Source organism: Procambarus clarkii, chromosome 93 (genome assembly GCF_040958095.1).
Source record: "Procambarus clarkii isolate CNS0578487 chromosome 93, FALCON_Pclarkii_2.0, whole genome shotgun sequence".
Taxonomy (NCBI): Eukaryota; Metazoa; Arthropoda; class Malacostraca; order Decapoda; family Cambaridae; genus Procambarus; species Procambarus clarkii.
The window spans coordinates 4,944,736-4,969,735 of record NC_091242.1 but is presented as its reverse complement, the minus strand read 5'-3'; the positions used below and the strand labels follow the sequence as shown (position 1 = coordinate 4,969,735).

At 46.0% G+C, this 25,000-nt stretch overlaps 2 protein-coding genes across 4 annotated transcripts in view; both read left to right on the top strand.

Annotated features, from left to right (window-relative positions):
- LOC138359813 (zonadhesin-like) overlaps window positions 1-9,394 on the top strand; it is a 19,824-nt gene extending 10,430 nt beyond the window's left edge. Inside the window, exon 4 of the mRNA XM_069319519.1 lies at window positions 7,503-9,394. Coding sequence (XP_069175620.1) covers window positions 7,503-9,394 — 1,892 coding nt within the window. The remainder of the gene's footprint in view (window positions 1-7,502) is intronic.
- The window catches only part of LOC123746900 (uncharacterized), a 106,705-nt gene that overhangs the window by 8,586 nt on the left and 73,119 nt on the right, over window positions 1-25,000 (top strand). The window lies entirely within an intron of this gene.

Genomic DNA, 25,000 nt, shown 5'->3' with positions numbered 1-25,000 from the left:
TTCGTAGTTTTGACAGGTAATTGTATTTCAACCCATCCACATTCTCAAGCGTTCGAGCTGCGACCAACCCCAAATACACATTCATGAACTTAACGTTGTGTGCATTAACAAAATCGGTATTTTCTGAAAATGTAATGTAATATATTTGAACTGTATGTATACTGAGGCCCAAGTTTGGTTTCAAGCTTGGGTTCTATTGGGAATTATTTGTATTTGCAGTACGTGTTTGTAGCATTTAGAGAGGTGCGATTGAAGCATAGGAAGTGAGCGAAACACAGTTCGAGAAACGTATGAACATAAACAGTAGAGTCACGTCTATAGTGTTTTTCAGGCATAAACAAACAGCTGATAGAACTTATCAATAAAGGCCAATGTTCGTTTCATGGAGCCGTCATGAAACGAACGTTTCATGGCGAAGTTGGAACGTTTCTTAAACAGTGTTTCAGTGACGTTCTCTGTTCGAATCGCACCGCTGTAGTTGCTTCACCCACGCACTACAAATTCAAATAATTTCCAAGAGAAGCTAAACACCTAATATAACCTACGCTTAAATATGCCTAATATTTAAATATATGGTGCATTATTAATATACATAATTACCTGCTGATGTTGACCTGATCAAATTTAAATTGTGTCAACAAAAATATTCGCACACCCTCCGTCACTGTGATGGAGTGCGAAATAATTCGTGAATTCAGAGACAATTCTATAACACATTTGAAAAAAATTGTAAATATTTAATTCAAAATGATCTGCTACCAGAATGTTTAGTCAAATAATCCCCAGTTTGCTAACAGCAGGTAGTAACTAAGTGATTGTAACCTATCCACCGCTGCCCACTGGATGGGGGGCGGTGTGCAGGACTAACATATCAGTTGTGACACTAGCTCTCCACATATGTCAGTTGCTTAATTTAGAAACTGTACTTGTGGTCGGTCTCGAGTCCAATGTTGATGTGACGATGTGCATTGAATTTTGTAACTAGCTCATCAAGATTGTAACTTGCTGAGCTAAATGAATTTTGTGGTTCAGTCCCTGAGCCCATTATATGCCTCTGTAACCCATTCCACTACAGCCCACAGGATAGGTATGGGGTACATAATAAATTAACTAAACTAAGGGTGTTTAGCGTTAGCGTTGAGGTAGCGTTTTGTGTGTCGTCTCTGCCTTAACAGCCAAATTTCAATACGTAAAATTATCATACGCTATAAAGTTTACATAAAAGGTCAACGAACTCTTAAGCACAAAAGTACAACCATTTTGCCGTTTTCACTAATCTAAATTTAATAATTTTTATTCACAACTCTACGGTATGTTTCTTTTGTTAGCTGTGTGAATAATATAAACTGGTGGGTTATGTTTTGACCAATGAGACTCGTTACAATGCACCTATTCAGTCATAACCTAACCCATTACTACAACAACAAAACACGCCGCGAGGCTATTCTGCACGTTTTAAGAACCTAGAGGTAAAGGGAACACTTTTCCTCGACTGTACCACTGGACCGCGAATGAAGAGTTCCAATGGACCGCGAAAACAAAGTGCACAATCAGAGATGTCCTCGGGTGGTTTATGTCTCATAGAGGAGGCTGTGTAGCTGCTATCTATCGCTGGGTGTACAGACGCATCAGGTGTAACATTAAATGTCATGCCCTACCCTGGAAACGAACCTGGAACCATTCGGGTGTGAGGCGACTCCCCTGACCAATAGCTGGAGGCCATCTTAAGCTTCCGGTATAGACAGCTTCGGTGTCTATCTATCTCATCAACACCCCATCAATGTCTATCGCCCGGAAGCGGGTTATAATGACTGGAAATTTTAATCAGTATATGTGCTGAATTTTGTTCCATCACGCTTTTACTCGACAAAACAAACATGACGAAGATCAAACACTTCTCAAATTACAATGCCGACAAAATTACATATTATGAAAATATAGAACAGAGTTCAGTGATATGTTTGTGTTGTCGGAATGTTAATGAATTTTCGGGTGGCGTGGCCGGGATAAGGAATGTGTATGAGGGCAACAGTTACAGAGGCGTGAGTGGTAGGTGTTAATTGTTAGGGATGAATATGAGGGGTGTCTATGCAGGTGTGAGGTACAAAGTGGAAATGTATGAGGATTAAGTATGAGGTTACTGGACAGGTAGGTATTACATATGAGGAAAGAGGGAGAAAGGAGGTGGAATCATTTATATATATATATATATATATATATATATATATATATATATATATATATATATATATATATATATATACGTGGGAGAGTATCTTCGAAAAATAAAGTATGTTGTTTTGTAGAACACATAAGTGGAAAGTAGAAGTGGAAATCTAAGGTAAATTACCAGTCATATCTTGAGAAATCTCAGTAGACGAGGAGTCACAATAACGTGGCTGAAGTATGTTGACCAAACTACACACTAGAAAGTGAAAGGACGATGACGTTTCGGTCCGTCCTGGACCATTCTCAAGTAGATTGTGAGGTATAAAGTTCCTCACAATCGACTTGAGAATGGTCCAGGACGGACCGAAACGTCATCGTCCCTTCACTTTCTAGTGTGTGGTTTGGTCAACAAATCTCAGTACTGTCTATATCGGAACATTTAGGTTAGGCGGGGGTACTAAATGAGTTTAGATTCAATATAAACAAATATGCATATCATAATTGTTGAATTGTATGTATATATCAATTCATAAGAAAAAAATTGTCAAACAAATTTGTTAAGAGAATTCGGGTTGGTTAGTAAATGTGCCTAGAACATTTTTGTAGGTTAGTGCTAATATGTTCCAAGGCTCCTAGGCGCCTAAGGTAACTGTGCACTTCAGTTCCTGAAGGAGGTGGGTGAGGAACTCATTAGGTAAACCAGACCCAAGAGCCGCCAGTTTCCTGTTCCAGCGCCTTAGTGTCGCGATCCAGAGAGGAAATGCCTGCTGTATCTTGGGCAGGCACCCCTTCTGCATAGCTGAAGGAGAGTTTCGAACAGTGATTGCAATATATGTGTTTTCTGTAAATCGTAATACAATGCAATCAAATTATATAAAATAAATTAAATAAATAATATTGTTGAAAATGATACAAATATAGAAGAAAATACTTAAATGTTCAGGGAGAATCTGCATCTTTTCTGAATACCCTTTATTCTCTTCTTCAAGGTTATGGGTCTTAACAGTTGCAACGGAGGTGGTGTTCCTTTTTATATATATACATCAGAAGGGGTACTCGGTGATGCCTTGGACAGTCAGTCTCTCCCATTCCCTCTTCTCTGCCTCTCAGAGTATTACCTTTCTCCCACCACACCCTTTCCCTCCCCCGTCTCCCCTCTTCTTCCCCTTTCTCACTCATTCTTTATCATCCCTTTCCACCTCTCTCACCCCATCTCCCTACCCTTTCCCTCTCTATTTTCCCTCTTCTCACCTCTGGTCACCAGCCTCGAACAAATAATCCAATTGAATACTATTTATTTATATATTAGGTACATCTGCATTTGTGCAGCTACCCTAGACTATATGAAGGGGGAGTACAGTGTGTCAAAAAGCTAGCTACGTGATGCTAAAAAAGAAATCTAGGGATTCGGCCAACCAGCTTTTACTGATTTTGTGGGAGGGGGAAGGGAGTGGATATTATTGGGCTTTACCTTTCTTAATAAGACCAAAGTGACCGACCCGACCATCCTATGTCTATCCCATGCCCAAGAGCATTCTCCCTGCAAGGTTAGGTGAGGTTAGCCCCAGCCATCTGGTCTCAAACTTTGGACAGACAAATTCGAGTCTGTCTTTCTCTTCCCCTCCTCCCCCTCGTCTCCTGCTATTCCCCCTTTTCCCCTTCTCCCCTTCCCAACTCCCCCACTCTCCCACCACCTCTTTCCGTTTCCCCCTCTCTCCTCAACTCCTCTAATCTATAACACTATAAGAACGCTTCTCCCAGAAGTTTCACCAACACAGCCCATAAAGTCTAAAGGAAAATAAACTTAACCAACAAAGTTTTTTGGGGGGTTTAAAGCTATAAATAACATTATATATGTTTTTTTTTAACTTGGCGTTATCAGTCCATACAGTTTCCGATATTAAAAAAAATCACAGCAGTTCTGAGTCGAATCATATTGCGAAATATTGGTGAGAGGGAGATGGGGGGAAGTTGTCACGGTGTCCCGCGGTACTGCTGTCTTTTATGCCAATCTCGATCCTGCCTATGTTGGGCACGTACCCAACGACAATTACTGTGAAAAATTAGCTGAAGCTAGACTCGAGTGTCTTGCCTCCTTCCTCTGACAGAAAGATATATATATATATATATATATATATATATATATATATATATATATATATATATATATATATATACATATATATATATATATATATATATATATATATATATATATATATATATATATATATATATATGTATATATAAACTTTTCTACATATTATATGTCGTAATATTTGAAGCATAATTCAGAATAAAAAGGTTTATAGGTCAGAGGTGACTTACTATCAATAGAAAACCCTGTATTCTCTTTTGTTACTGGCTTATAATGTAGTGCTGACGTAGCTGGGTATTTTTAATATACAAATCGGTTTATCAAAGCTTCATTGGACAGACTGCTTACAGTGTATACACATACAATAAGATATAGGTTACACCTATATGTATATACATACATACACTTGGAAGTAGACTACACCCCCTCCCTCTCGATATATGTCACCTTACATATTTATCAGCTACAGCAAGTACTCTGCCTGCTACACTCATATGTATCTTACACACACATTCAGCCATACTGTTACACATAAGAACATAATGAAGGTAACTGCAGAAGGCCTGTTGGCCAATACGAAGCAGCTCCTATTTATATCCACCCAATCTCATTCATATATATGTCTAACCTACGCTTGAAACAATCAAGGGATTCTACTTCTGACATGTTAGGCAGTAACTGGTTCCACAAATCAACGACCCCGTTACCGAACCAGTATTTACCCAGGTCCCTCCTAAATCTAAATTTATTATATACTTCCTCTACACTTGCAGATATCGAGTATGGTCTTGCACTCACACTTCTCATAACACCCTTTGACTTCCCTCACACTTACAGATACTAAGTATGGCTGGCCAACCACTATTTAATTTTTTAAAGAGTATTTGAGTGTGACTTTTATATAATAAAGGGTTGAGGGGGGGAGGAGCCACATGTTTAATGAAAGGAAGCCACGTGTTTAACAAGGGAAGTCACATATTGCATACGTATTTACGTATTGCATGAGGTGTGAGGCGCGTATTATGTAAGCTGGACGCTGCAAAATTTACGGGCTATTCATGCCCATGCCACCTCTTGGGTGGCTTAATCTTTATAAATCAATCAGCTACAAATTGCATTAGTGTGAGTGATGAATACTGTGAATAGCGTAACTCACGTGTCTCATGACTCATGAGACCTGAAGCAAGGCATAGCCATCATGAAAGTCATCAATGATGGAATCTTTCTCTTCAACCTCTCACACTATAATAGTGAGGGTGTAAAGAAGGAGTTGATTACCATCTTGAATTGCCTTGAGTATCCTGAGGGCAGTAATAGGCAGGGAATTGCAACACACACTTTATCAAACCCGTAAAGTGTAGCTTATACCACCTACTCGATCATTTTAATATGTAGGAGAAGCCACATGTCTATTGGACTTCGACCGCAGTTTGAGGCTGATACTGCTAGGCTTAGGCTCGGCTACAGGTACCTCTGAAAGTTAGCAGCGTCTGCTGAAATAGATGTAGCCAAATGGATGTAGCCAAATAGATGTAGCCAAATGTACCGCCGCGTTAACCACAGTGTAATAATTACATCAAAATCCTTGTCAATTTATCACAAGTTTGAGGCAATAATACCTGTAACTTAGACTCGACAAATTATAAAACTAGCCTATTGAACATTGGGGGTTCAGATTTCTGAAACTATTGTTTGACTAACCATCTGTTAAACTAACCAAAACTTTAATTGTTGACGGCGTATGTAAACAAACTCTGTAACTAGCTCATCAATGACGTAACAAGCTTAGCAAAACGAATACCGGGGGTTGAGGCGGTGAAGCCATCTCACCTTAACCTGCTCTCACCTTAACCCACATCTTAACCCTTAACCCTCACCTTAATCTGCCTTTGTGGTTCCCTACACCACCGCTCACAACCTGTCAACGGCGCCTCTGGTAATTGAGTCATTTTGTGTCAACTAAGCAAAACAAAATTGTCAGGTATTGCAGGATCGAGATGTATTCCTGGGAGTGTGTGTGTGGGTCCATTGTTGGGGTTTGTGTGTTGTCACACTCACAAACACTTGCAACTGTGCCAGGAATGTATTCGTGTTATGTAACGTTACGCTGGTAACACATACACACACACACTCTCTCTCTCTCTCTCTCTCTCTCTCTCTCTCTCTCTCTCTCTCTCTCTCTCTCTCTCTCTCTCTCTCTCTCTCTCTCTCTCTCTCTCTCTCTCTCTCACAGCTTACCGTAGAGTCGACCTCCCATAAGAGTGTGTGTGTGTTATGAGCTGTGAGTGTTGAAGGCTGGTAATAAATTAGGTTTCCCATTGCCAAGTCAGAATCAAGTTTGACCACTAATTTACCGCGTGTAACTTAAACAGGAGCCATAAACGGCAAGTTCGAACACTGGACTCTTTATCAGGTCCAATCTATAAGCGGGGAATGAATAATATTCCTTATGTTTTTGCAGTTAAATGGTCGAGATCCAATAGGTATTTAAAAGGTTTCACAAGACATTGAATATTAGGAAAGACATATTTTTGTTGGCCTCCAAAACTGAATGCAAGGGCTGGGTGTCTTACTTGTTCAGCCAGTCTATTGTGGCTGGCTGCATGCACACACACACACACACACATGTTTAAACACATGTGCCACCGGCAGACACCTGATACGTCAATTCCTACGACAGCTGACGATACACGAGTTCTCATTTGACGTTAAAGGCGTCGTTTAATGCATTTGACGTTAAGCGTCTTATTTCATACATTTGACGTTAAGCGTGTTGTTTTATACATATGAGTTTAAGCGTGTTATACATATGCACATATACACGAGATAACAAAATATAAAAAAAACTCCCGCACGTGCAAATAAAAACTTTCCACAAGTTCTTGCCAAAAAGTTCCCCGAGATCATACAAAAAAAGTTCCACACGAAAGCGTAAAAGAGTTTCACGTGTTCAAACAAGAAAGTCTACCCACATATACAAAACAAAAAACACAAACAAATATATGATGAAACAAAACCCAATTTGTTGTTTATTGATTTATAATCAATTTCATAAAAATCTAAACCTCTTGAAACTCAAATTGTAGGAGCTACTGGTTGCCACTGAACCTGCAAAAGTTGCCACTGAACCTGCACAAGTTGCCACTGAACCTGCACAAGTTGCCACTGAACCTGCACAAGTTGCCACTGAACCTTCTCTAGTTGCCACTGAACGTTGCCACTGAACCTTCTCTAGTTGCCACTGAACCTGCACAAGTTGCCACTGAACCTGCACAAGTTGCCACTGAACCTGCACAAGTTGCCACTGAACCTGCACAAGTTGCCACTGAACCTGCACAAGTTGCCACTGAACCTGCTCTAGTTGCCACTGAACCTGCACTAGTTGCCACTGAACCTGCACAAGTTGCCACTGAACCTGCACAAGTTGCCACTGAACCTGCACAAGTTGCCACTGAACCTGCTCTAGTTGCCACTGAACCTGCACTAGTTGCCACTGAACCTGCACAAGTTGCCACTGAACCTGCACTAGTTGCCACTGAACCTGCACAAGTTGCCACTGAACCTGCACAAGTTGCCACTGAACCTGCTCTAGTTGCCACTGAACCTGCACTAGTTGCCACTGAACCTGCACAAGTTGCCACTGAACCTGCACAAGTTGCCACTGAACCTGCACAAGTTGCCACTGAACCTGCACAAGTTGCCACTGAACCTGCACAAGTTGCCACTGAACCTGCACAAGTTGCCACTGAACCTGCTCTAGTTGCCACTGAACCTGCACAAGTTGCCACTGAACCTGCACAAGTTGCCACTGAACCTGCACAAGTTGCCACTGAACCTGCACAAGTTGCCACTGAACCTGCTCTAGTTGCCACTGAACCTGCTCTAGTTGCCACTGAACCTGCACAAGTTGCCACTGAACCTGCACAACTTCCCACTGAACCTGCACAAGTTGCCACTGAACCTGCACAAGTTGCCACTGAACCTGCTCTAGTTGCCACTGAACCTGCACAAGTTGCCACTGAACCTGCACAAGTTGCCACTGAACCTGCACAAGTTGCCACTGAACCTGCACAAGTTGCCACTGAACCTGCACAAGTTGCCACTGAACCTGCTCTAGTTGCCACTGAACCTGCTCTAGTTGCCACTGAACCTGCACTAGTTGCCACTGAACCTGCACAAGTTGCCACTGAACCTTCTCTAGTTGCCACTGAACCTGCACAAGTTGCCTCTGAACCTGCACAAGTTGCCACTGAACCTGCACAAGTTGCCACTGAACCTGCACAAGTTGCCACTGAACCTGCACAAGTTGCCACTGAACCTGCACAAGTTGCCACTGAACCTGCACAAGTTGCCACTGAACCTGCACAAGTTGCCACTGAACCTGCACAAGTTGCCACTGAACCTGCACAAGTTGCCACTGAACCTGCACAAGTTGCCACTGAACCTTCTCTAGTTGCCACTGAACCTGCACAAGTTGCCACTGAACCTGCACAAGTTGCCACTGAACCTGCACAAGTTGCCACTGAACCTGCACAAGTTGCCACTGAACCTGCACAAGTTGCCACTGAACCTGCACAAGTTGCCACTGAACCTGCACAAGTTGCCACTGAACCTGCACAAGTTGCCACTGAACCTGTTCAAGTTGCCACTGAACCTGTTCAAGTTGCCACTGAACCTGTTCAAGTTGCCACTGAACCTGTTCAAGTTGCCACTGAACCTGTTCAAGTTGCCACTGAACCTGTTCAAGTTGCCACTGAACCTGTTCAAGTTGCCACTGAACCTGTTCAGGTTGCCACTGAACCTGTTCAAGTTGCCACTGAACCTGTTCAAGTTGCCTCTGAACCTGCACAAGTTGCCACTGAACCTGTTCAAGTTGCCTCTGAACCTGCACAAGTTGCCACTGAACCTGTTCAAGTTGCCACTGAACCTGTTCAAGTTGCCACTGAACCTGTTCAAGTTGCCACTGAACCTGTTCAAGTTGCCACTGAACCTGTTCAAGTTGCCACTGAACCTGTTCAAGTTGCCACTGAACCTGCAGAAGTTGCCACTGAACCTGCAGAAGTTGCCACTGAACCTGCAGAAGTTGCCACTGAACCTGCAGAAGTTGCCACTGAACCAGACCTATAGTTGGACGGCAACATAGTGGCATCCGGGACCAATAACCAGACAGCATCCTACAAAGCGAACACATTCCAGCTACCTGTTCACCTCCATGATAATGAAAAGAACAATTAGCTACCTGTAGCAATCCAGAGGATGCCCCATGATGCTGGCAACCGCTGGGAGATGACGGTCCGCCTCGCAGATCAATATCTGCACCTGCGGGGCAGCATCCAGCTCGTGTACTCCCTCGCAGCCCTCACCGGAACCGTTTAGGAATCGAACCCGGGTCACTGGTTGGCCATTTGAACTTCATTTGTTGTGTTTGGGGGGATCCCCCTTGTTAGGTATTGGTTAATGTGAAGCTGCCACCAGCCTGCTTTGGGTGCCTGCCTCGTCTGTTGAATCAGTTACCTTGTACATTTAGTCCATCAGGTGCCTGCCTCTTTTAGTCACCGAGCTACCTGCCTCTTCTAGATTGTCAGGAGCCTGTCTCATGTAGTTCCCCAAGTTGCCTGAGTCTTGTAGTCCCCTGTTGCCTGCCTCATCTAGCCCCCTCCCCTAGTTGTTTCAGCGTTGAATTAACATAGTTTGGCCAATATGTGGTCACTGGACCATAGTTGCGTGTTGTGGAGCCATCGCCGCCTGTGGCTGTACATATTTACTGCCTCCTGCACCTTTACTCGTCCACAACTGGGCCACGGCATTCATAGTTACCTGGTCACGCTCTGGGCCCCTTGTTCTCTCTCTCTCTCTCTCTCTCTCTCTCTCTCTCTCTCTCTCTCTCTCTCTCTCTCTCTCTCTCTCTCTCTCTCTCTCTCTCTCTCTCTCTCTCTCTCTCTCTCTCTCTCGCTCTGTTGCTACCTGCCTAAAGTTTATGGTTCTCCGTATTTCAAACATGGAGTGCAACCTCCCTGTATGTCATCTCTAATATATTGGTGCAGTGTGTGTGTGTGTGTGTGTGTGTGTGTGTGTGTGTGTGTGTGTGTGTGTGTGTGTGTGTGTGTGTGTGTGTGTGTGTGTGTGTGTGTGTGTGTGTTCCTGCCCTGTTACATGATTACTATCGTCCTCGCAGTAATAGCTTCCAGCTGCTGTTGGGGAAATGCTCAACGAAGCCAAATTAAACTTCGAAGTATATAAAAAAAAAGTCTAGAATTTTTGCTTCGGGTTTGCCCAGGAGATCCTCTGCTGTCCGTCCCGGGAGTAATGAGACAGAGCGCTGATAGATGCCCGCAACGGTGGCTGTTGCTGGGAGATATCTTGAGCTGTGCAGCATCCAGCCCTATAGCCAGACTTTCTTCTGAAAGTGTAAACAAGTTGATCTCTGAAGCACTTTGAAAATTGACCCATTATGCAATTTGAGATTGACTCTGGAAATGTTCTAAAATCGAGAAAAAAAGTACTCTAAAAAAGGCCAGGACATATAAGAAATATCGCTGCCACAACCAGGAGAAGCTTTCTAGAGAAAACAACACATTTCTGCAGGAGGTATTGGATCAGCCAGGCTGTGATGGCTATAATGGCCGTATGGGCTACACAGATAAAGGGCCTCATAGGGCAGGCAATCACCAGGAAAGGCGGGACCCAGATCACGAACCGCTAACACCTATATAAAGCATCTACACGAATTTTAGTTTATCTCCTCTCCCTGATACAAACTTTGTGCTCAGCTTAACCTAGATGCTCTCTTGTTTTTTCCTATCCACCAACCTATCCTTCCTCCCCCCATCTCTTTCCTCTCCTTTCGCCCGGGTTTTCTATCCACTTTCTCCTTTACACTAGCCTTCAAAGTCTGATATAATCCTTCCTGCCTGATGTCATGTTGTGGTGACGGGGAGGAAGGTGTGGGAGGGGAGGAGGGATGGGTATAGGGGTGGTGAGGGGAGGAGAGATGGGGGTCTGGAGATGGGTATAGGGATGGTGAGGGGAGGGAAGGAGTCTGGTGCCTGGTGAGGCAACAGCTGTCTCCCTCAGGCCGTTTCCTGAGGTCTCCAGGTGCTCTCCTTGTCTTCAACTGCCTTGTCCTCTCTCTCCCCCTGTGTACATGTTCTGCTTCCCTCCCCTCATGTGTCCCCCCTCGTCCTGGTCTCTCACATGTGTCCCCCTCGTCCTGGTCTCTCACATGTGTCCCCCTCGTCCAGGTCTCTTACGTGTGTCTCCCCCTCGTCCTGGTCTCTGACATGTGTCCCCCTCGTCCTGGTCTCTGACATGTGTCCCCCTCGTCCTGGTCTCTCACATGTGTCCCCCTCGTCCTGGTCTCTGACATGTGTCCCCCTCGTCCTGGTCTCTGACATGTGTCCCCCTCGTCCTGGTCTCTGACATGTGTCCCCCTCGTCCAGGTCTCTCACATGTGTTCCCCTCGTCCTGGTCTCTCACATGTGTCCTCTCGTTCTTGAGCCTGCCATATGTGTCATCGTTCTGGCCCCTCGCTATCAGATGGTCTGTCTTTGTGTACCTGGTCCATTCCTCAGAGTATCTGGCCCGAAGTGATCATGTATCCTGTTTCGTGTGTGTGTGTGTGTGTGTGTGTGTGTGTGTGTGTGTGTGTGTGTGTGTGTGTGTGTGTGTGTGTGCTTACCCACTCCGACATTGAAACAAATCTTTCAAGTGTGTCTTTGGCTCATTTGGGTACTCAGTTTCCACCTGTGTGTCCTTGTGAGAGTACCACCCGTGCTAAATAGCCTGACATTATCTACCTTACCAATTCCCATGAGAATTTTGTATGTAGTAATCATATCTCCATCAACTCTTCTGCCGTCCAGCTCCGTGAGGTTCAAGTCCTGCAGCCTTTTGTCGTTATCTATACATGGTATTTGAGGAATAGTCTCATAGTCCCTTGAACCTTTGACTAGATATGGACTCCACCCCGGAGCCGCATACTCTAGGATTGGTCTGACATATGTGATATATAAGGATTTGAATGTGTTTGCTGATGACGGAGGAGCACCCAGCCAGCTGGTACTTGGTGGAGGGGGACCCAGCCTGCTGGTGCTTGGTGGAGGGGGACCCAGCTAGTCGTGCTTGGTGGAGGGGGACCCAGCTAGTCGTGCTTGATGGAGGGGGACCCAGCTAGTCGTGCTTGGTGGAGGGGGACCCAGCTAGTCGTGCTTGATGGAGGAGGACCTTGGGGGTCAGGACGCCGCCTGAACCCGTTCATCATCTGGCTGTCATTACCGTATTGGCTTGGAAGTGAGCTGTCACTTGGTGGAGGTGTGGTTGTTTGCAGTGGTGGTGGTGTGATGTGGTGGTGGTGTGCTGTGGTGGTGGTGTGATGTGGTGGTGGTGTGCTGACTCTCTCTCTCTCTCTCTCTCTCTCTCTCTCTCTCTCTCTCTCTCTCTCTCTCTCTCTCTCTCTCTCTCTCTCTCTCTCTCTCTCTCTCTCTCTCTCTTTCTTTCTCTCTCAGGATCCTACGCCTTAGGATTACAACTCCAGAGCGCTGTCCACTCGACCGTGAGGACCTTTCTGTGTGTGTGTACGTACTCCCCTAACTGTACTCCCATACTCCAGGTGTCTACCTAACACACCTGGAGTATGGTAAACCTAAGTAGCTCCTCGGAGTATGGAAGCCCAGGTATACCTCCCAGGACACCTTGAGTATGGGGAAACTTGATATCTTCATCCAGATCAAGATAGCAACATAATAGCAAGGGAAGCATGATGTGAACACAGGGAGGGAGATAACGAGACCTGGGTGTTGTCGTCCTGGCAACGAATAAATAACGGAGTGAGAGTGTGTATGGCTGTAAGAGCTCTCAGCATCAACGTGGAGCATCACTCGGAGATAAACTTTCTGAATGACGCAGCGTAAATACAAGAGTTGGAAGCTGCAGGGGGAGAGATTCTAAGGAATTGTTGGGAATGCAAATACCGGAAGAACGTTGGGCCGAGGGGAGGACTGGGCCGAGGGCAGGAGCGGAGGGCTTGGCCGAGGGCAAGAGAGGAGGGCTTGGCCGAGGGCAAGAGAGGAGGGCTTGGCCGAGGGCAAGAGAGGAGGGCTTGGCCGAGGGCAAGAGAGTGAGGGAAACTTTGCTCATTTGTTTTTGCTTCGGCCGGGAATCGAACCCGGGCCCTTAGGACTACGACCCCCGAGCGCTGTCAACTCAGCCGCGAGATATGTGTATTTGGACTCCACGGCACTAAACATTTAATCATCTCCGAAACCTGTGTATCTTTCCTTAATCTTGGCGGCGTTGTCCACATTTACTAAACAGTTTATGAGCTCCGAAGTACTGGGACGGTGTTTATAGCAAAAATAACCTTGGGTTGTGAAGTTTGTTGACTCGTAAACTGTTTAAAGAATGTAAAGAAAGGCCTCCCATGCTTTAGGAATGATGTACAGGTTTCGTGAGATGCGTAAATAGTAGATGGCTCCTGGCTCTAGAGGACAATCAGTCTGTAGTGGTGCCCAGGTGTACACCATTCCTCCACCTGTACACCTGTACATCTTGTTCTCCCGCCTTATACTGTAACACATTTTGGGGTTCAAGTTACATTTTTATCCCCTCCTACTTGTTTCTTTCAGATGTGTCTGTCTGTACATGGTACTATCCTCAGGTATCTTAATATGTCGTGATCATGTCCCTTCTGCAGATGGTTTATGCCCTGTTAAAAGAGGAACCTCTCGCTGAACGTTCACAAGCTGGCGCTATCTATGTGTTGAATATTCTGATATATTCTCCTTAATGCTATACATTAAAGGTACGCAGACGATGAGTCACAATAACGGGACTGAAGTATGGTGACCAGACCACACACTAGAAGGTGAAGGGACGACGACGTTTCGGTCCGTCCTGGACCATTCTCAAGTCGATTGTGACTTGAGAATAGTGACACAATCGACTTGAGAATGGTCCAGGACGGACCTAAACGTCGTCGTCCCTTCACCTTCTAGTGTGTGGTCTAGTCAACATTAAAGGTAAATTAAACTGTAGTTTAAGGTGTCGTTTTTATCTCCATATTTTTAATATTTCACAACATTAGCTGTCTTTTAGCTGTCTGGCAGTTCCCCAGTGTCTCAGTGCCTCGGTGTGGACGTGCGCAAGTGACGGGTTTAGGGACTATAAGCTCTTCCACGGTGACATTCTTGTTGTCTAAGACACTCTCGGTGATGCTAATGAGATGCACGTTTACCTGGCCGGTGTAGAGAGCATCTTGCAAGACGATGTACACAAACTTGACTCCACGCTCGATAATTAATATCTTGCAGCCCTCCCCGCCTCCCCTTTCATCTTTCTCTCATTATTGCCTTGAGAGGGAGAGAGGGAGAAGGCGTTGATGGTGGGAGAAGCGGGGGGGGGGGGGGGAGGTAGCAGGGGGGAGGTGTGGGGGGGGGGGGGAGGGAGAGGGCAGGGTAGGGTCAAAGGTAATTGGCAGGGGTTAGTTTTGTTTACTTGTCTCTGGGTAAACATGGCATGCGAGGGGGAAGAAACAATGCTGTTTTTTTAAATATATTGTTTCGCGCCTTCATTTTCTAAAGAGAGAGAGAGAGAGAGAGAGAGAGAGAGAGGGAGGAGAGAGAGAGAGAGAGAGAGAGAGAGAGAGAGAGAGAGAGAGAGAGAGAGAGAGAGAGAGAGAGAGAGAGAGAGAGAGAGAGGGAGAGAGAGAGAGAGAGAGAGAGAGAGAGAGAGAGAGAGAGAGAGAGAGAGAGAGAGAGGGAGAGAGAGAGAGAGAGAGAGAGAGAGGGAGAGAGAGAGAGAGAGAGAGAGAGAGAGAGAGAGAGAGAGAGAGAGAGAGAGAGAGAGAGAGAGAGAGGAGAGAGAGAGGGAGAGAGAGAGAGAGAGAGAGAGAGAGAGAGAGAGAGAGAGAGAGAGAGAGAGAGAGAGAGAGAGAGAGGGAGGGGGAGAGAGAGAGATAGAGAGAGAGAGAGAGAGAGAGAGAGAGAGAGAGAGAGAGAGAGAGAGAGAGAGAGAGAGAGAGAGAGAGAGCAGAGGAAGGTGAACGGTTGACTTGTCCGGTAACGGATGCTGGGATGTGGTCTTGCCTCGTCAATAGCAAACGAAGAGCAGGAAGGGACTGAAGGGAAGAGTGAGAGGAGTGAAGAGGGGGAGGGGAAGGTAGGGAGAGAGAGGGAGAGGAGGAAGGAAGGAAAGAAGGGAAGGCGGAAGAGGGAACAAGGCAGGGAGGAAAGGAAGGGGGAGGGTCGTAACTTTAATGGAACGAGTGAGGTCTGACATTCTTTCTCTCTCTCTCTCTCTCTCTCTCTCTCTCTCTCTCTCTCTCTCTCTCTCTCTCTCTCTCTCTCTCTCTCTCTCTCTCTCTCTCTCTCTCTCTCTCTAACTCTTGTCTCGTTAAATAGTGTTCCTAAGCATCTCCGTCATCCGAGAGACGACACCTGCAGATACTCAGCATCTGTACAAGCAGGTGTACTCACCTAAATGTACTTGCGGGGGTTGAGCTCTGGCTCTTTGGTTCCGCCTCTCAACTGTTAATCAACAGGTGTACAGATTCCTGAGCCTACTGGGCTCTATCATATCCACATCTGAAACTGTGCATGGAGTCTGCCTCCACCACATCACTGCCTAATGGATTCCATCTGTGTGGGGTGGTTACCCTGTCTAGCGGATTGGATAAGATATTAGCTTTGGGTAAGCTATTAGCTATATGGGTATAGCTATATTAGCTGTGGAATACTTCCATCCATTGTCGCAGTTACAAAATCTATACCGATTCTTAAGATATATCAACCATATCTCAAGAAGATACGGTTGGGAATAGATATTTTGAAACTAAACATGTAAATTAAACCAATATTTTAGTAACACGACAAATGGTTCCTTGTAATAAGTGGGTGGCAATGGTCGTAGAGTAGTGACTGTTAGTCGTAGTGTCCTGAGTAGTGACTAGTCGTAGTTTTAACAATTTTGCCCCGAGGGGCGAGTTTATTGGGCAGCGCCACTCATCCTGTGAGTGAACACACCGCCATAGCAGCATGTACAACACTCCCCAATAGGAAGAAAACCCGCTGGGTTGTTCATCCTGTCACTTGTACCCATAACCAGCTGGGACTTAACTGTCTCAAGTGAACAGCTCCTGAAACAAGAAGATTAAACTAGTCGTAATGTCTTTATGAGTAGTGACTGTAATCGTAAACTCAATCGTAAACTCATTAAACTCATTGTTGCTCATATATATGAGAGTCACCATCCCCAGTGGCACCGACGGGGACAAGAAACCGGCGGCTTGTCATATGTCCCTTCTCCCAACCCTGATTAAACATAAGTAATGTCTTGACATATACGACTTGACCCGCAGGTATCGTGAGTGCCAGGTGTGTACGACCCGCAGGTATCGTGAGTGCCAGGTGTGTACGACCCGCAGGTATCATGAGTGCCAGGTGTGTACGACCCGCAGGTATCGTGAGTGCCAGGTGTGTACGACCCGCAGGTATCGTGAGTGCCAGGTGTGTACGACCCGCAGGTATCATGAGTGCCAGGTATGTACGACCCGCAGGTATTGTGAGTGCCAGGTGTGTACGACCCGCAGGTATCGTGAGTACCAGGTGTGTACGACCCGCAGGTATCATGAGTGCCAGGTGTGTACGACCCGCAGGTATCCTGAATACCAGGTGTGTACGACCCGCAGGTATCCTGAATACCTGGTGTGTACGACCCGCAGGTATCCTGAGTACCAGGTGTGTACGACCCGCAGGTATAGGGCCCAGCCATCTTTAATAACTCCACAGATAAATTACTTGACAATCAACTAATTAAAATGATTAATTGTTGCGTTCCCAACAACGACACAAAATGGTGACCACTTTTCGGTCAATGTTAGTTACCTGGTTAACGTTGCTAGTTACCACGACTTGAGGTCGTTAGTGACCTCGTTAACTGCGTTTACTGACCTGGTTACCGTCGTTAATGACGTGATCAACGTCGTTGATAACCCGGTTATTAACGTAGCCACGTTACGGTTAACGACCGTAACCCCCGTTACGTGGTTAAGGTCGTTACCATGTCATTAATGCTTGTTGGATATTGTTCTTGTTAAGGAAAGGATTCATTTGAGAATACGACTGTTATCTTGAGGTTATCTTGAGGTTATCTTGAGATGATTTCGAGGCTTAGCGTCCCCGCTGCCCGGTCCTCGACCAGGCCTCCCTTTTTTGTTACACACACCCCAGGAAGCAGCCCGTAGCAACTGTTTAACTACCAGGTACCTATTTATTGCTAGGTGAACAGGTGCATCAGGGTGAAAGAAATGCTGCCCATTTGTTTCCACCTCCACCGGGGATCGAACCCGGAATCTCAGGCCTACGAATCCGAAGCGATGTCCACTCAGCTGTCAGGCCCCGTAAGCAGAACAGTATCTCTACAGCTAAGGGGAGGTTTCTGTTTTTGAGGTAATTAGGGAGGTTTCTATTTTAAGGGGTTTGGGAGGTTTCTGTTTTTAAGGGGTTTGGGGAGGTTTCTATTTTAAGGGGTTTGGGGAGGTTTCTATTTTAAGGGGTTTGGGAGGTTTCTGTTTTTAAGGGGTTTGGGGAGGTTTCTATTTTAAGGGGTTTGGGGAGGTTTCTATTTTAAGGGGTTTGGGGAGATTTCTATTTTCAGGGGTTTGGGGAAGTTTCTATTTTAAGGGGATTAGGGAGGTTTCTATTTTGAGGGGTTTGGGGAGGTTTCTATTTTGAGGTGATTGGGGAGGTTTATATTTTTGAAGGACAGGGGAAGGTTTCTCTTTTAGTATGCGACCAGAAAGGTTTCTGTTTTGGAAGGGATCGGGAAGGTTTCTATATATAAAGAGAGCAGGGAGGGTTCGATTTAAGAGGGATTCGGGGAACTTTCTTTTGCAGTGATCTGGGAGGTCTGCTGCAAGACTGTAAACACAGGATATGAGAGGACTTTGGAAGACATGATCACAACATACAAAATACTAAAGGGGATGACGAGGCGAACACAGTGTATTTTATCCGACGACAAATATGCAGTGAGGGGGTGGTGGAAGCCACCTCCACACACAGCTCATCTTGCACTAGAACGTTGTGACTACACTCGTATCATGAACCTTAGAGCTTGGCGGTGGGGCCCAAGATCTAGATCTCATTCTCCGTTGGCACACATGCTAATGGGTGTACAAAGGCTTCTCTTCTACTTACAAAAGTTACCCCCGTGCTTCTAGAGCCTGTAGATGCCTCTCCTCTAGTTACAGAAGTCACTCCTTGCTTCTAGATGCCTTCTCTCTACTTACAGAAGTCACTCCTTGCCTCTAGAGGCATCCCCTCTACTTACAGAAGTCACTCCTTGCCTCTAGAGGCATCCCCTCTACTTACAGAAGTCACTCCTTGCCTCTAGAGGCATCCCCTCTACTTACAGAAGTCACTCCTTGCCTCTAGAGGCATCCCCTCACCTCTAGACAGAATTACCTACTTACAGATGTCACAGTTTCCACCTCCCCTCTGAGGGTTAGTTACTGGCTGCTTGACGTGCCGATGCGGCCAATGAGAGCGTACCGTTAACGGCATTAAACTTGCAGTAACCAATCAGCTTCGGTTAAAAATACCGCCTGCGAGTCTAAACTCTTATAGGTTGTCATCCCCTCGTGTTTGGGCCATATAATATGGGTTACGACCCATCTTTGTCGCTATTACCCCTAATTTTTTCACTATTACCCTTAATTAAAGATAATATCTGTATGATATCCAGGCGCTCTATAAAGGCTGTGGCTGTTATAATTAACGTATTCCTTACGTTAGGTCGGTAGAGCTTGGGAGAGCGCAGGCCTCGTGCTTGCATGGCTGGCGTTCGATCCCCGATGGTGCAAAGTGGCTGGGCTTCCATGTGGTATGTAGTTATACTGGCTTAGTGTTTTCTCCTGATTAACCTCACATTAACGTTCATAGTTTGTGGCTCAAGTTTGGTTGATATTTCAGCCGCTGTGTTCAGGAACATGGGAGGATAGTTCGCCCTGAGGGCAGCTTTTTATCCCTTGGTTAGTGGGGGTCCCTTTGCCCGTACCTGAGGGGCGTCACTCTCTCTCTCTCTCTCTCTCTCTCTCTCTCTCTCTCTCTCTCTCTCTCTCTCTCTCTCTCTCTCTCTCTCTCTCTCTCTCTCTCTCTCTCTCGCGTCACCTGTGTTGTGGTGTCTTAACGTGCCATCAAGACACATGGTGACACACACATAATGAAGATCCACTGTCCAGCGGAGTGGGCTAGGGGATGGGAGGGACTAATGTAGGGACGAAGGTGCAGGGAACAAACTCCTGAGTGCAACAGGGGTTGACAGACCTGCCAGAGCACACCACAGAGAGCAGGATCACATGCAATATGATGTTGAGAACCACAATATATACATATGAGAGGACTGTTGAAAATGGCGGAAATGAGAGATGTTTAGGAAGTTATCTGAAATTGGATAAATTGGGAAATGCAGCCACTGAGGAAATAAAACAGTGACAGGTAAGGTCAGGTAACGTAATTTATAGGAACAAGTGCTAAACCAGTGTGACTCAGGTTTATCTGCAGTTTAGCAGTATTCCGTTCTGAGAGTTTCTACTCCCCCAAACTCGGCCCCAGGCCAAGCTTGATCAGTAAAGCTGTTGCTTGGAGAGGTTCGCAGGCCCACATATCCATTACAGTCCGGGTAATCCCACCTTTCCTACAGGAACTAATTCAATTTTCTCTCGAAAGACTTCACTTGTGTTCCGGCAATATTTCTTACATAAGATGTGAGGAGTCTGCAGAGTTGGGGGCCCCTAGATATAGAGCCCTATATGGCACCTCTACAATTCACATGCTCTATTCTACCGTTCCAACGTGTACATATGTGATACCTCTCTCGTCCTCTTTCCTAGAGAGAGTACATTTTGAGTATGTAATAATCAGAGGAAGACGAGAAATCGGGAATATTATACATTCTGAGTGCTTTGAGACGGTGCAAGTAGTTCGGGTGCTTAACTGTGTCCTTGCCGGCCTTATATGTTACTCCGAATGCCCTCTTGTTTCATTACGGGCTATTCATGCCCGTGCCACCTCCTGGGTGGCTTAATCTTCATCAATCATTCTCTGTTTCAGAAATCTATCTTACTTTAAAAGGGGAAGTGAGTACCGAGCAGTGCTCAAGGTGGGAAGTACAATGTATTTAAACAGTCGGAACAGTCTGGTGGAATCCCTGGATTGGAACGGATTAGAAGGGAATCCCTGGATTTGAAGGTTATCATAATCCATCCTTTCATTTTTTCTGATGCTATTTTGCTCTGTGATGCTCACTAAACGCGAGATCGTCTCACATTCATTATTTCCAGATCCTTTACGAGATCTGAATGCGTTTGAGTTACTAATTTTTACCATATCTGATAATCAGGAATTTATTTAATATCATTATATTTTGTTGCTTTTGTTGATATCTGCAGGTAATTTATAGAGTCTTCTGCCGGTAAATTTCATGCTGATATTGATAAGAGGTGCAAGTGAGAACACTAAGTTTGGACAGTGTCCTGGGGCACGGCGGACAGGGTAAGAGCATTCACCCTTCTCACACACCACCCACGCCGCCCACACACCACCCACGCCGCCCACACACCACCCACACACCACCCACACCGCCTACACACCACCCACGACGCCCACACACCACCCACACACCACCCACACTGCCTACACACCACCCACGACGCCCACACACCACCCACGCCGCCCACACACCACCCACGACGCCCACACACCATCCACGACGCCCACACACCATCCACGACGCCCACACACCACCCACGACGCACACACACCACCCACACCGCCCACACACCACCCACACCGCCCACACACCACCCACGACGCCCACACACCACCCACGCCGCCCACACACCACCCACGACGCCCACACACCACCCACGACGCACACACACCACCCACACCGCCCACACACCACCCAGACACCACCCACACCACCCACACACCGCCCACACACCGGCCACACACCACCCACACACTACCCACACACTACCCACACACCACCCACACCGCCCACACACCACCCACACACTGTAGATACCAGCATCACCTTCCCCCCCTCACAGATAGCTCACTCACCCAGCGTCAGATATCTTCACCTGCCGGCACAGACAGCTTCTGAATTAAGCTTCCGGGAACAGGTATGAGTTACGATCTAATTAGTGTCTTGTGGTCTGCATGCGGCAAGTAACTACCGTGTTAGCGTCAGCCTAAGCTTAGCTTTATACCTTACAGTGAAATGTGTGGCCAACTTAGTGTCAGTTCTGGCTTGGGTACGGATGAAATGGGGAGGAGGAGGGGAAGTGAGGGGAAGGCAGAGGAAAAAGAGATTTGGGAATGGCTTTAACTGGTAATGAGAGTGAGAGTGAGGAGAGATGAGGAGATTGTGAGAGATGAACAGAGAGAGAGAGATAAACCAGAGGTGACAAAGGCATACTGGGGTAGTAAGATTTATCCGTTGCATGCGTCCCCAAATACCACCAGCTGCATGCGTCCAGCTGGACATGTGCAGCTGGACGTGTGCTGCCCGAAGCTCGTGTTGCTGGACGAGCTTCCAGCTGCACACGTCCAGCTACTCGAGCTTCCAGTTGCTCGAATTTCCAGCTACACGAGCTTCCAACTGAACGAGATTCCAGCTGCATAATTCATCATATTGAGTGACGGGTAAGGGGAGATGGGTGAAAGACATTGGATGGATAAGGGGCAAGGGGAGAGGGGGAAGGGGGAGAGGGGAAGGGGGGAGAGGGGTGAGGGGAAAGGGGAAAAGGGGAGAAGGGGAGAGGGGAGACACACGTGGAGGGGGACACAGGATGTGCACTGGGTTTCCTGATGTCTAGTACGTATTGATCGGCTGTGAGTCCACTATGTTTACCTCCCCAGCCTGGCTACACTGTCTCCCCCAGCCTGGCTACACTGTCTCCCCAGCCTGGCTACACTGTCTCCCCCAGCCTGGCTACACTGCCTCCCCCAGTCTGGCTTCGCTGCCTCCCCCAGCCTGGCTACACTGCCTCCCCCAGCCTGGCTACACTGTCTCCCCCAGCCTGGCTACACTGTCTCCCCCAGTCTGGCTACACTGTCTCCCCCAGCCTGGCTACACTGCCTCCCCCAGCCTGGCTACACTGTCTCCCCAGCCTGGCTACACTGTCTCCCCCAGCCTGGCTACACTGCCTCCCCCAGCCTGGCATATATCTATATATGTATATATCTACCATATACACAGCATCTTACCTACCCCCATACACATTATCCTACCTGTAATATATAAAACATCTACGATATACACAGTATCGTATCTACCAAATACACAGTATCTTATCTACGCTCTTCGTTGCTAAATTTCTCTTCCCCCTAAATATATCTACCCATCCAACTTATCTACTATAGTAGATTATCTCTCAATCTTGGGTTTCTCCCCCACGAAGGGAACATCTACGCCTTCCAACAGATACACTGGGATATTATCTACCACTACACTTTACAACTAAGTCCTTCATCTACCACTACACATTACACCGAAATCTACATCTACCTGAACTCCTCTAAACCCAATACACACTATCTTCTTCCTCCCTCTTTCTCACGGGTTCATCGTATATATATTTCCCGAGGGAGTAGATAATCTTTCAATCTACCCAACGGATGCTCCATCTACCTCTTTATCCCTCTGGATCATGGGGGATGCTGGTTCGTGGTGTTGAGATAAATGATGCTTAATCTTAGTTTCTGATCTCACCTGTGCAGCCTCTCATCTCACCTGTGCAGCCTCTCATCTCACCTGTGCAGCCTCTCATCTCACCTGTGCAGCCTCTCATCTCACCTGTGCAGCCTCTCATCTCACCTGTGCAGCCTCTCATCTCACCTGTGCAGCCTCTCATCTCACCTGTGCAGCCTCTCATCTCACCTGTGCAGCCTCTCATCTCACCTGTGCAGCCTCTCATCTCACCTGTGCAGCCTCTCATCTCACCTGCTGGAGGTGGGGTTGAGAAGGAGTTTAAATTAGTATCGTCAGGGGTTACCAACTTGATTACATGGGGGGTCGATTAGAGGACTCTTGAAGGGTTTCGGGTAGATTACGGGTGCAAATTACTGCTCGTGACGTGTAACTAGTGGATTGTAAACTAGTGGATTGTAAACTAGTGGTGGCATGAGTACTAAGGGGTAGTACATGGTAGTACTTCTACATGGGTTGTTGTTGTTGTTGTTAAAGATTCGCTACCTGGAACAAAGTTCCAAGTAGCACGGGCTATGGAGAGCCCGTAGTTAAACTAATGTTTATCGCCAGCATCTCAGAATGCTGTATGGGATCGATAATAAATTCTGATGATATTGGGCAATAGTACATGGTAAATTAATGCCCTTAAGTACAGTTAAGGGCAAGTTACTTATAAGGTCTACAGAATACATTTACTTCTTGGAAAATATTTACTCAGAAGTAAATTTTGACTCGAAGTAAATATTACTTACAAGTACTTTTTTATTTTGTAAATTTTTTTTTATGGGGGGGGGGGCGGGTTGCATTCGAGGGGCTCTTTTGGTCCCCCCCCCCTGTTGCAGCTGTATTATAGAGTACCAGGTATTTCTTTCTTATTGAAGCATCAAATGAATACAACTGGTTTTCTGCAGGGTTTTCTGCCACCAATTTGTCTATTTGTTGATGGGTATTGTATTAATAATAATTAAATAGACGCAATAGTGGGGTATTGTTGTTGATGGGTATTGTATTATTAGTAAATAAAGAGGCGCAAATAAAAACAAGATAAAAATAAAAAAATACAATAACTGAATCAGCCTAAATAAAAGACAAGAAATGCAACAATAAAGAGACAAGATTGAAGATACAATAATACAAGAGCAATACACTCGGTGAAAGCAATCAATGATAATAATTAATGCAGTTGTTGAAACCACCCGAGAGTTTCCATGCTCACCTAAGCAGGGGATTTTCCTAATGACATGAAGGGAAGACCTAGGGGAAGGGGTGAGAGGGGTGATATACCTGAGGGGAGAGGAACAGGAGCGGTGAGGAGAGAGAGGGAGAGGGTGAGGGTGAGAGAGAGAGAGAGAGAGAGAGAGAGAGAGAGGTGATTGGAGCAAGTGAGAGGAATGGTACATGCAAAGGGAGAGAATGTACCATTCCTCTCTCTCTCTCTCTCTCTCTCTCTCTCTCTCTCTCTCTCTCTCTCTCTCTCTCTCTCTCTATCCTTTCGAGACCTCACCTTTCTGCTTTTATCATACCATTTAGTAATAGTTTTGCAATAGTTCGACACTATACTCTGACTCTTTTTGTCTCTCACTCTATCTCACACTTTCACTGTCTCTTTAATTTTGTAACTAACACTAGGGTTCATTACTCATTACTTCATATCAAGTGAAGTACTTGATGAAGCTGCAAGCAAGAGCTGCAATCCTGCCTCAGCCCATCTGAAGCCTGCTTCTGGAGACCCTATTTCATGCGCTTATTATATGCATCAATAAGAATAAACTTGTTTTATGTCTAAATAACGATCCTATATGGAACAGGATGAACTAGGTGTGTGTCGGAGCCTTCACGTGATCAGTTGAGATTCTCTCTCTCTCTCTCTCTCTCTCTCTCTCTCTCTCTCTCTCTCTCTCTCTCTCTCTCTCTCTCTCTCTCTCTCTCTCTCTCTCTCTCTCTCTCAAAACAAAAGAAGACGCCATAAAATTGCGGGAA